Source organism: Corapipo altera, unplaced genomic scaffold, assembly GCF_003945725.1.
Source record: "Corapipo altera isolate COAL_440 unplaced genomic scaffold, ASM394572v1 1b, whole genome shotgun sequence".
NCBI lineage: Eukaryota > Metazoa > Chordata > Aves > Passeriformes > Pipridae > Corapipo > Corapipo altera.
In genome coordinates this window covers 12545828-12559411 of record NW_020884881.1, presented here as the reverse complement: position 1 = coordinate 12559411, position 13584 = coordinate 12545828, and the positions used below count along the sequence as shown (strand labels likewise).

The 13584-nt window shown below is 36.7% G+C and overlaps 1 protein-coding gene across 4 annotated transcripts in view; it reads left to right on the top strand.

Annotated features, from left to right (window-relative positions):
- The window catches only part of SEMA3C (semaphorin 3C), a 113021-nt gene that overhangs the window by 54473 nt on the left and 44964 nt on the right, over positions 1–13584 (top strand). For all 4 annotated transcript variants that reach the window (XM_027639788.1, XM_027639786.1, XM_027639787.1 and 1 more), the window contains one exon: positions 11570–11730. In XM_027639788.1, the coding sequence (XP_027495589.1) occupies positions 11570–11730 (161 nt within the window). The remainder of the gene's footprint in view (positions 1–11569; positions 11731–13584) is intronic.

Below are 13584 nucleotides of genomic sequence, written 5' to 3'. Positions count from 1 at the left end.
AGTTCTGATGTATAGTTCCCTGTTCTGATCATGAAACAAATCTCCTTTGTTCTATGTATTCGTACATTGCACTTTAAATGAATAGCTGTATTATTTTGCTTGTGCTTCCAGAATATAAGTACAGGGCATACACAAAGGACACACTCTATGATTTTTGCCTTTAAATTATTTCAATTTTTGTTTAAGGATCGAGGACACAGTGTTATGTACTGAGAGCACTTGCATTATCCTCTGCTACAATTAGTAGTTTGCTACAGAGATAAGTGGTTGACTGTGGTTGATTTCTATCCTATTGCCACTCCTATCCTATACCTGCAGTGTGCCAATTTTAATCTGTCAGGAATCTAAATACCCTTCAGGTTTGGTTTGCTGATTGAGTTCTTCCTTCCTTGAATCTTCTATTTCTATACTGAACCTGTAGGAGGTCCACATAGTAGTAGTTACTCATCTTGACTCTTATACCTTTTTTCTGGAAGCAATGATTTGTCTTCTTTTTTTTCCTTTGCTAATTTTCAGCGTATCCAAATAAACTAATAGCTCACTCCTGTTAGAGCTACCATTATCAGAAAGAGATAGTGTTGTAATCATGAGATGTTTCATAACTGAAAGTTGAATATAAACAAAAAGTTTTATCTAATTTTTTTTTTATCTGCCTAAATGCAAAAGAGGGAGTTCTTATGCTTTTTTCCCCTTCTTTTGATCAAATACTAAATGGTCATCCTGCCAAATAAATATGGCAAGTCTAGTTTAAACATGGAGTGAGTGACTGCAGAAGGTTTATTTACTTTAATGGCTTCCCATTCAAATGAAATCTAAACAGAAGAGCATAAAAGTTATCTCAGAGTTTTGGCTGAGCTTATTAAGTCTGAAGTGTCTGGACTTAAAACAAACAAACAAACAAAAAATCTCTTTTTGCATGTGAAATACGTTTAAAATAACTTCCTCCAACTATTTCATTTTCATTTCAAAGGCTTTTTTGTACATTACCAAGTGCAACCCAAAAAACAACCCGGTCAAATAAATACCAAACTGTTACCTTCACTTCACATATGTAAGTCAGTGAGTTTATGTGACATGTCTAAAGTCAAAAAGTAAAATACCAGCAGAGTAGGATTTCGAGTTGAGGGGACTCTAATCCACCAGGCTAAGCTCAGCCCTCTGAACATGACTTTTATTGTGCACCCAAATACCAGCTGGTGATCACTTGAAGATTGATGGTAGCATGCAGCTTTGGAATGTGCTCCTAAATTCACTCTTTGTGTCAGTCTTCCTGGTGCAAAAAAGAGTGAAATACGGGTGTGTTCTGTGTGTTTGAACAGCAAGCCTGCTGCCCACTGAGCACGTCTGCCCGTGGGGCTGGAGCACTCCTGCTCCCATTGAGCCAGTAGTAGGGACAGCCACATCTCATAAATGACACCTAACAGTGACAGACCCACTTCCAGCTTCCAAATCTGCAGATAAATAAGCTTAAGTAAAATATTTTTCACTGCATACATACTTGGAAATATTTTATTTTTGAAGCTGACATCAAAAAACCACAAAGTCTTAATTAATTTAATATTGAAAGTACTCATAACAGTCCTCAGTGTTCAGCACAGAGAACACTGATGAGGAAATTAATAATTACCAGTTGTGTCCAACCGCTGAAGTCCTCTGGGGGACGTGGCCAAACCCTGTATTCAACGAAGCAGGTAACAGTAACTTGAAAAAAAAAAAAAAAAATTAATGTGCAATCTAATGAAACCACATGGCTATTCCTCTGATGGGCGTGAATGTATTTAATATACCAGAAAAATGTATTTCAAGGAAAGAAAAGAACCAACAGGAAAACATTTAAGGATAGGCTTGACCTTTGCTTTTCTCCCAAACCAAACTTCCCTTGGCTTCAGAAAGCATCCCAAACACCCATGTCCAGAAAGCAACTTGCTTCCTGTCAGTGCAAAAGGCTGGGTGGCCTCTCGAGTGCAAAATAAAATTTAATAAAAGAACTCAAATTAGGCTACAAGGGGTAATTTAACCATACAGAGCAACAAAGAAATATAGGAAAAGGAATGAAGAATATTGTGGAGGAATTTTCTGTTATTCTAATATTTCTACAAATAGAAATAACAATAGAAGGTTTGGATAAATCCAGTTGTGAAGCCACCGTGGAATCAAGCATGGCTGTCGCTTTTGGTAAAGTTTGTTATCTCCAATAGAATGACCTTCTGGCATCATGTTGGACTAGGGGTTCATTGAAGGTTCACTGAGGGGGGGATGCCATTTGTTGACCTCCAGCTGCTTTGTTTTCTCAAATAGTGGAGTGAGAATAGCTCTTTCTTTTATCCTTCCCAGATGTAAAGCAGAGCTTGCTAACTATCTAGAGCTGGTATACAGAGATGTTTATCTGATATACAGACATGAGTATATGGACACCAGGTATATGCATACCATCGACATACTGAGGAAACAGGAAAACACACTAAAAAAGGAAGCAGTGTTTTAGCTATTTATATGTGGTACCCCCCATCTCTTGGTTTTGCTATGGACAACATGGCTGTTTTTGTGAGCATCTCCCTGTATTCAAAATTGTCAGTGTATAAAAATACCACCCTTTAATTCAGTAGTCCATTGAAATTATTACTGAAATTCTTTTGAATGTGAAATACTGCCCTCCAAGCATTCTTCAGCTCATAACTGGGTAAATTTTACATTATTTTAATGAAGAATGGATGAAAGCTAAGCACTGGGATTTAGCTTGATCTCTTTATGCCTGATGTTTGCCTGATAGCTAATCCTAATTTGATTAAATTGATAATAATAATAATGAAACTGTAACCAAGCCTGCATATACTAAGTTGCCTTTTTTTATACTGAGTAGGGGTGAGAAGTGACTGGAGAAGATAGGAACAATATGTTTTAAGGAGATCTGTGGATAAAGTGATGTGGCTAGAGTTGCAGTACAGTTGGTAACATCAGTAAAGGCAAGGATTACTGCAGCAAGGGCAATAATGCCAATTGTAGATACACAGAGATTATCTGTATCTCTGGGGAGGTTACTCTTTGAAGGAGAAAAAGGAATATAATGAAAAGGGTTCCTCTGCCTCGCCACAGTGAAGTGGGCTCTTACTTTATTAAAGAAACCATAATGAAATATTTCAGGTTTTGAGCTGTGTTTTCTCAATGGGTTTTTATTAGCTCTGGTAACAAGAGTAATTTGGCAGCTTAGTGACAATATGCTCAGAGAAAAAAAGACTGCATGTGAGTTGGTGTAAAGAGCTTTTCTAGTCTGAAAAGAAGTTAAGAGACTACTATCATACTTTCATTATTTAAGGTGTTGATCATTCCACAACATTTAATAGTTCACAGCAATTCAGAGGCACAGTTGCTGGTACATCAATGAACTGCACATTTAGGGAGTAGCTGCCTCTGTCAGTTTTGCAAAAGGCAAATTATATCTTCACTGTCTGCAGGCTCCCTCAGTAAATCTGCAAAGTAAGTACTTACACTGAAACAGAAAGGCAAACTTGCAAAGAAAAACAATTCTATCAGTAAAACAACCTACCTTTCACTCAACCTTACACTCTCCCTGCTCCTCTCTCTCCCTCCCCAATATTCAAAACCATCTGAGCTGACATCATCTGTCCCATCCATTTGTGCGGAGTAAATAGTCAGGCACTTAAATCTAAACCTTAAAAGGTTTGCTTTTATCACAAAAACAATAGCATGAATGAGATGCAAAACTAAGAAGTCCCCTCAGACCTTGTTCTTCTCCCAGTGACCAACCCACTAGTGACAAATGGGATAAAGATGAATGATTTGGGAGAACAGCTCCCAAGTCACATGTTGCTGCCCACTTCTGACTTGGAGAGTAGCACAAGCTTCAGCCTTAATTCATTTTTCAGGCAGACAATTACAATAATTCACTTTCTTCCATTTCTCATATCTCTATGTAAATTTGGATCAAAGAGTTTTGGTGTCTGCATACAGTCAGGGCTTCAGCTGGCCAGTTGGTCTGATGGCTACTTGGAACATTTCTCTGTGTGTCTGAGCAGGAGGAATCAAAGCTGCTCCTCCAGTGATGTGACTGATGGTCCACTGGAGAAAAAGAGGAAGAGAAAAAACACAAGAGATTACTATGAAAAGATATACTTCTCCCAAAAGAAGTAAAATTATGTGGAATTTGTCTGACTTTTCCATGGGTGTGGCTTTTATTTCTTACTCTGTCTCAAAAATAATGTCATACTTGGCAATTAAAAGCTTCTCACTCCTGCACCTGGAAAACAAAAACATCCCTAGTGCCAATGGCAAAGCCACTGAGTGCACCCAAGCTGAGCTTCTGCAGCCTTTGACAGTGTGACAAGGACCCTCTCTCCATAGCTTTTGGACAGAAACAAAAGGGTAAACTCTGTGTAACTGTGCAGACTTGGAAGTATGTAGCTTACAGCTCTTGGAGAGCACTTTGCGTTCTGCAGAGCTGTTATACACAAGCTTTTTGTACACAAAGCTCGGAGAAGACTGGCTCCCATCTGAATGGCTAACTCAGCTGCAGTAATCTTAAACCCAGTTGACCTGTCCTTATGCTTGCCAAAGTTGTCCTTTTCAGCCTGGACAGGATAATAATGGGCAGAAAAGAACAAGGTAATATTTGAAGAATCAGATACCTTCTGGAAAGTTCTGTAGAATGGCAGTATTTGTAACATCTTCTGATATAAAACATACAAATTGCATTTATATAAAATTATAACTGCACAGTACCTATTAAAAAATAAAAAGCCCACTTTTCAGTGTTTTTTATTGAAATACCTATACAGACTTTAGAGGAGTTATTCCAGGTTTACAGCAAGGTAAATGGAGGAATAATCTGAAAATTATGGCTAGATGAGTCTACAGCCTAGTGAGACTGGATGGCTGCAGGGTGTGGGTGGTCTTGCGTAATGCTCAATGAAGGAATCTCAGTACTGGAATATTTGGCAAGACTTAGGATAGCTGTGCAACTGCAGTTTGAAAAACGTTGACATATTTTTCCTCTTCGTTTCGGAGTGGGTCTTCTATTGTGGAATGTGGTGTTTCATCACAACAATATCTACATAAGTTAAAAAAAATTATATCTGTTCTTCAAAATGTAAAGCTTCAGTAAAAGTGCATGTAACTTTGTCGGGTGTGTTGGGTTCATAAGTGTGCCACAGAGCCATGTTAATACATTTTACCACACACAAGTAAGTGACTCTCTTCTGGTGTGTTTGCCTTTGCTTAGAAAGCACATTCCTTCTGCACAAAACTGGCAGCTGCCCACACCTCAAAGGATCTGCCTCTCCTTCATTCTTCAAAGTACTAAATCAAAGATGAAAAATTCCCTAGTAGTTTTTGGTAAATTTTAATAAAACAACACTCTGTTATGAGTGATTCCCCTTTCAGTATAACTTTTAAAACAGCCCAACATTAAAAGCAGTTAGTACTGCATTGTGATCTTTTTTAAGTCTGTGAGTTACCAGGATTTTAGGACTTCTATGTGTCTTGCAAATTGTAAAAAAAAGACTCATCTACTGACATATGTGAACACTCTGCTTAAGGTCAACTGTTAACTGGGATGTCTTTTTCTATCAACACATGGTCCCCTTCACAAAGAGCTATTGAGTGTTTTACTGGTCCTAACATTTATGTTGAGCTGCTCAAGGTGACAGATTGGTCTTCAGACATGCTAAAGTCACCTCTGGGCCTGATTCTCCAAGGACTTCACCTTGGTGCTCTGATTTCTCTTTATAACAGACTGCACTATCTCAGTCCAGTAATGTTTAAATTCCACTTTCAACTCATTAAGCAGATACACCCACAAGCATTCAAGGTGTATATTTAAAACATCATATTTAGATATCATTGACATTTCCTTGTTATTTACTCTAATTCCAAATACAGCAATTAAGTTTCCTTCTAGCAGATTATGCATTTTAGCTCTGGGCAAAAAGCATTCCTGTTTCAGCCTGTACTGTCTGAACTCTCTTCCTCTCTATCCTCCAGAAGATCTTGTTAATTAGTTAGCTTGTGATTTTATGAGCACTTGTAAATCTATTTTCTCCCCTCTCACTTGCTCTTTTTTTTTTTTAATAAAAATGCAATTAAACCCCTTTCAGTCAGATTCAGAAGCAAGCAAGTGTGCACATCTGTGATTTCCACTCCTTATAAACCTATTAGCTCCTATGCAAAAAACCAGATTTCATTGTAACAGCATTGAAGAAAAGAGCAAAGACCCTCATGCATGAAGAAGAGATAAAGAGATAAAGAAAAGGTCAAAGGTCCACCTGAGCTTTTTTGGGTCCTGTGTGGTTAAGGCGCACAAGGGACTGACTAGTAGCACATCTGGCTGCTTATGGCTCTTTGGCCAAATGACTGTGTACCCATTTATAATTGGCTTCGCTTGAGAGTGGCTGAGGGGTGGGTTTTAGTTTGAACACTGCATGAGCAGTGGCAAAATGCTTTAGCAGCTCTCTTGTCTCACCCCCTTAAGTAGAAAGAATCAATATATATTTCTTCAAAGGAAAGAAATATTGACAGTGCAAAGGTGACTCATTCTGAAGTTTTGAAAAGAAATACTCAGACTTTACTTGTTCTCTTTACATACATAAAATTCAAAAATATGCCTATTGTATCCTCAGACTTGGAAAGCAATGTTATAAACAGCACACTGTTTCCACAAGCACTGTGTAAACTAAAAAAAAAATAATACATTTATTTCTTCATTGTCTTTTTACTGAAAAATTAGAAGTAAGGGCAAGAAAACAATAATTAAAATCAGGTTCTTATGAAATCTGATGCCTTTTAACTAGATCTTTTCCAGTCGTTTTTACTAATAAGTTGCAAAACAGGGAAGTTAATCAATACAAAGTAGAAAAGAAAATATTTAAACTGAAAAAAACCCAGACCTTTTCTTTCAGCTGAAGTATTTTTTTTAATTATTTTTGATAACTTTGCAGATACCTCAGATTCCACTCACACTTTTCATTCATCGCTAGCAATGCTATGTACACTGTCTAAGTTTATATGACCAAATTACTTTTTTGCCTGTTTAAACGTGACCTATGAGTAAAAGGGGGCCATTTCCATCTGATGCTATAAGCAAAAACATTGTTCTACCTAAATATTTCTTTCTAGGAGAAAAAAAAAAGAAAAAGAAAGAAAAATAAAATTGAGTTTTCATTCCAGTTCCTAGAAGGTGAGATTTTACATTGCATTTCACATTTGGCTCAGACTGGCATGTTTGTTGGCACAAACTCAAGGCTTAATGAGGCTTGAGAGAGTCTTACAACTTCCATAACTGGATGCTAATGTTGTTGAACCTACTGCTGGATGTACATAAGGTGTGTCATTTGTGCACCCAAGGCCCCATGAGAACGTAAAATAAAAGAGCATTTGTTGTACTACTGACTTCCAAATCACTAAGGCTCCATAAAATCCATGCCAGTTTGGGCAGCAGAGGTTCCCTGGGGAGAAGTAGCCCATCTTCCTAGAAAACTGTGTTAATGCCCTTCACTGTGGTGCTGCGTGTGAAGGGATTGCTGTGCTTTACTCCCTGATTGGTTTAGAGGCGCATGCACCAAATCTCTGCTTCTTCTCTGAGCTTCCCCATAAACAGCCTTCTGAGTCTGAATCCTTATGCCAGCAGGACAGAGGAGGAAAGCATATTATTTCTTGTACTTTAGCACAGAGGATCCTGGATTTTCTCAAAATAGCCTTGCTGGAAATGCAAAGATGGCATAGTGCAGGCATGACTGCGTCCAGTCTCTCACGTGTCAGTTTATCCACAGTTTATCAGTGGATAAACTCATTGCTTTGAACTTGGGCTGGGGATGCTTGCATACCAAGGCTGTAGCTTATGAAACCCTGCAAGGTAAAGATAATTCTTGGTTATGTTGAACCTTTCAGTAGTAAGTGGTTATGTGAGTCTGCAAATAAGAAATAATCATGTTTTGGGAAGCTTCTGCTAAAAAATGCATAAATTTCAGTAGCGTGTGCATCAAACATCCTTATTAGTATAAGATGTCTACCAGAGAAGTCACTTATATTAGGGTTTTATCTTACATCTTAGGTATTATTATATTCCTTAGGCTAGGAGAGTCATGCTGTTTTCAACATTGTGATACCAGTGAATTTGAATTAAGGAGTGATGAAAGATTGATGTTGAGTCATTAAATAAGATATTTGGAGGACTACCTGATGAGTGGATCTAGCTCAAATGTCTTTATGCAGGTTGGACAATTTGGGTATAATAGGACGTATGATATAACTACACCTTCCTGGATTCCCAGTCTCTAATAAGTGTAATTTGTTTTGTTCTGGCCAACATATTGAGTTTTGTGTTACAAAGGCTTTTGTGATGTCAATAATAGATATTGCAGAAATATTTTTTTATTTCTTCTGGGAGAACATAACTTTTTAAAAACAATACTTGCATTAGCTTTTTTTGTGGTGAATTAGTAGGATAATTAAAGTAGGTGTTAAACTGTCTAATTTTCAGTGAGCTGTCCACTGTGTACAGAGAAAACTCCCAGTCAATAGGATCTCCAAAATGTGCAGTTCAATAATCCACATGGTTCTGTAAAGAGAATTCACTCAGGCTTTTATCTTTTCATTAAAATACCCTGTCCTCTAAGATCAGATTTCTTACACTAGGGATCAGATTGGTTTTGGTTTTATCCCTGAGGAAAGGCAAAACTAAATTCAATGACTAATGAAAAAAATGATGAGCAAAGATTATTCTTCTGTCATTAAGGATGAAAGTTACTTGCATATTGTTTTACTGTCAAACAAAATTCTTAATATTCATCATTCTCCATATAGGGTTTACTGCTTTCAGCATTTGGTTTAATTCCCAAAGTATGGAATAGAATTTGTTCTGAATGTCAGTAAATGTTTACTTGATTTTTTAGTAAAAACTTGGAGATGAATGGAACGTGGAAGTCTATACAGCATCTTTCCACCCACCGCTTTTTCCAAGTAATAACACACAGATAGTAAATCTTTACAAAATCAAATTTTCTTGGGTGATTGTGTGGCAAATTTTGTTACATGAAAAGAAAATTTGATTAGTTATAAATTCCCTCATCACTTGCTTGAGTAGCCCAAAGAGTCTAATAAACTGTAAGCTTCAGCACTAAAAGAAATAAAACTAATAAATCTGTATGAAAGTATTTTTTTCATGACTTTCCTTCCTCTTATGAATGGCATTGAGTTTCCATAGTCTAGTAATGTGTAATAAGGTGTTCTGCTTATCAGCAGCTTGATGGAGACAGATTACCCATCTGGAACATTAAAAAAAATAATACCATTACAAAGAGGTTACAATTTGAAGAAAATAATGGATTTTAATAAGAGAAAGTCATGGAAATCCAGTATCTATCACTGTTTTTGTCTCTTGCTTAAAAACAATTGTCATGATTATGGTTATCTTTTATGTCAATCACAGTGTTTTCACTGTCCACCCCTGTCAGTCACTGAAGCGATAAGGAGGGACATTATTTTGTGCAATCATTGTGCTCACATCTACCCTATGCTGGGCAGGAAACTCTCCCAGTTTATCTGTGCTTTCCTAGAATATCAAATGTGCGGTTATGAGAAGCTTCAGTTTCACCTTACAGCTGCCAAATGTTGTGGTAAGGTTAATAATACCACCAGGAAAAGGGATGAACACTGACTTCTCAGGCTGGTTGTAAAAGGTCAGTCTTAGAATTTCAGAGCAGGCAAACGTACTGTGTGTTAATGGCACTATGCTGGTGAGTCTCCCAGGTGCCTTTGAAAATCCTAGCTAAAAGCTTACAAGGAGGATTTTTTTAAATTAAATAAAAGAATTGATTTTTCAAGCACTGAAGAACGACTTCTGAAAGTACTGTGGACAATTTTCATGTATATTTAACAAGTAGTGTTTCAGTTTAAGCTTTTAGGCACAGATTGTAAATCTTGATTGTATGTTTATCTTTTGTCAAGGGACATATGAAATAGAAATATTATTTGTATTTTTTTAATATTACCATAAAAAAATGCATGTAGGCAATTCAGCTCCTGAAAGCTGTTGCACACCTTTCAGTAGCTGAGGATATTTTTCATCTTTCTATGAAACTGTTTAGCAATCATGATAAAAATTAAATGGAGCTATGTATCATATTTATCAATGCAAATTATATTCTGACAAATATTCTTTCAATTTTCAGATATCTGATAGAATCCGAGGACTTCAGGCTTTGCCTTTTAAAAATTGCTCTCCAAATAATTTTCAAAGAAAAAAATTATGCTTTCAGCTAAATATGATTTTACAGAAGCTGCATACTTAGGAACACATTTTTTAGCACACTTTTTTGTTTTTTAAACAGAGCACATATCCAGAAATATTTGTTTTGAGAGTTTGGTTTTCCAAAATGGCAGTAGTTTTAGATGACTAATTTTGTATATGACATCTACTGTTTTCTCTAGGTAACGAATGAGCAAAAATGTTGCTTTTAAAAATCCTAAGCTTTAGGAACAGTGACAAGCCATATTGTCCCAGATAAAGTTGGCAACTAAGAACTGTGGACTCAGTTCTTAGATTTATGACTAAACATTATACCAGAACTTTGTTTTCATATGTACTGTGTATTTGCCACCCTTTTAGTGTCACAGGGAACACAATTCAATGCTAATGTTCATGAAGTAAGAAAGTATAATTATATGTTAAATATTTTAATAAAGGCAAATCGATTATTAAGGTTTTATTTTTCCATTCTCAGCTCTTGAGAAATATCCCTTCTGTTATTACTGAAAAGTAAAACAATCTGAGTGGGGCCAAAATATATTGGCCAAGCAAAGACAGGAAGGCTGAGCTTTCTTGAGGGCAGCAAGTAATACTTATTTTGCAGATGCTTACGCTATTCCTGTAACAGGCCTGATCCTGCACTACTAAGATCAAAGGATGTTTTCACTTCACTTTATTGAAGAAAGTTTTATGTTGAAAAGTAGAGCTAGTTCTGTAGTTCTGGTAGTTTGGTCCAAAGCCCATAAACAAACAACTGAATAAATGGACACATTTAGGCTTGACTGAATAGTTTTGTTTTATTTTTAAGTAAGCCATGCATGATGATGAACCAAATAAACTTTGACCTCGAAAATGATAAAAACCTATTCTTAATGAAACCCCCTGTAAGGAAAAGAAAGTAAACTGTTCTTGCATGGTTTTTGTTGATCTTGTGGATTTTCTGCAGTCATAAACTTCAAAATGTATTGAACACATTGATTATTAATTTAATAAGTTATCTTCCTTAAAAGTCAAAGCTGTAAATAATTATATCCATTAAAATAAGAATTAATTAGACGAATGAATAATAGCATTGCCTGATTTTTATGAGCTATGTCTATCTACTTAATGTACAAAAGAATTATATTCAAATTGGGAAAAAAATTTGTTTTAACTCAACCATTATATTACTAGGTAGTGTCTAATGAGGGTTTTTCTTCTCTTACTGTCCCCATTTATGTCCAAAGATATGTTTATTTAAAAAGAAATGCAGTTCAGATGCAAGAAAGGCGACTGAATCTCTTGGTTAAGTAACTGTCTTTACTATTTCAGAACTGCAAGAAACTAAAACCTCTGAATATCACAGAATATCCCACAGTCCCCTGGATTACCGGATATTATTAATGGATGAAGATCAGGATCGGATCTACGTGGGCAGTAAAGATCATATTCTGTCTTTGAATATTAACAATATAAGCCAGGACCCTCTCAGTGTAAGTTCGAGTTTTGTTTTGAGAATCTGAGGTTGCTTTATGACATGCCTTTGTTTTTAAGACAAAAAAATATGTATTTCATTATTTTACATGAAAGTCCAGGCCCACACCTTATTGAACTGTTAGTCTTTGTTTCACGTGTAACACAGATGAAGCTGTTCCTTGAACACTGTTTAAAACTGACCTGTTTACTACTTTTGAAGCAACATTCAGCTTGGCCTGGTCTCATAAGGAAAATTTGTATGGTTTGATCTTTCCACTCCTCTCCAGGATAAGATAAGATAGTTCAGAGATGCACTGTTAAAAGGAGCCTGTAAGTAAGAATAAGGTACATGCTGTCGTTCTCAGGCCATAGGGAAAAAGACAAGGACAGAGTTGCCTTTAATCTTCAACTACATTTATTTTTGTTTTGTACTCTGGAGCCTAATCGCTGAACTATTTTCCAGTCTCTTGTTATGTCTGTTGTCAGCCCTTGCCCTTCAGTTGGGTAGCTGAGACACCTCATTTGGGGTTTTTTCTGCTTTTGAAATAGGTGACCTGCAGAAGTACTTGTGTGCCCAGAAGCTTGACTGTTAAGCTGTTACCTCTCTACAGACTTAGTCTTGCCTATCTTTAGACTACCAGAGCTACTACACTGCCTTAAAAAGTACCATAAAGGCCTTGTTCCACCAAATCCATCCAATCCTTTAATCTATGGGCTTTATTACTGTACCTCAGAAGGACTGAGGAGCAGCGATACCCAGCTTGCAGCAGGGAAGATAAATGCTTTCCTTGAGAGACAAGGCTTTTAATGTGTCAGGGGAGAGAGAGGGTCCCTGCCAGAGAGTGATGGAGCACAGTTAAATTAGGCTTTGCTCTGAATCACCCTCTGGACGTGCCTGTCTACCTGAATTGATTGTGCAGGGAGCCCAGGGAGGCTCACTCTAACTTACACATTTAAATTAAATGCCTCTCGTTCAATGGTGTGAATGCATCCTTCCCTCCTTCTAGTGGTACCAAAATCTCCTTCTGAAACAGGGCTGCCTTCTCTGATCTGAAATAGCTTCTGTGACCTTTTTTGCTAAGTTCCATCTCCCCAGTGATCCAGCCACCCCTGTTTGGGAGGATCTGTGCCCCCACATGACACACTCTCTCCCGCCTGTGGCAGGTCCAGTTTAATTCTGATAGGAAGGCCTCGTTGCATGAAATATTTTCTGCAGTATAAAGCTGTGAGGCATTTCAACAGCCTGGAAAAACACAAATAAAAAAAGTCAACAGAAAGGAAAAACACACAAAGTTTTCTGGCAGTGAATGTGTTCACCCAGTATTAGGCTCAGAATGAATATCTGCAATTCCACACAGTCTTCTGGTAGTTTATTTATTTTTACGGCAGATTCACTTTGCTGATCTTATACCTCTATTGAAATCCTGTACATATGTGCATTCAAATCCACAATTCTACATATGTATGTATATATGTACATAAACAGAGATCTTTTAATGCTATTGTTTATGTTACCTTGAGGCTAAGTGTTATCAGGCTCTGTCACTTACTAGATTTCTAGGGATAAATTTCTAATGGATGTCTTTTCTATTTCAAAATCAAAATAAATAATGGAAGAAGCTCAAAATATTTAGAGTTTGATTATAGAACAGATAAACATTCAGACTTTGAGATGTTTGTTGGAAAACTGTGTGAACAAAATCAGGCTGAAATCCTGAGATTTCAAGCAGGTTATATCATAATCTGTCCAAACTTTTGATGTTAAAATAAAAAAATTGTTACAAGAACCCTTGTTGCACTGTTTTAGCCTTCTGGTTTCTAGTGTGCATAATTTCTGAAAGTTCAGTAAAAGTAAAAAAAGTAAAGATACT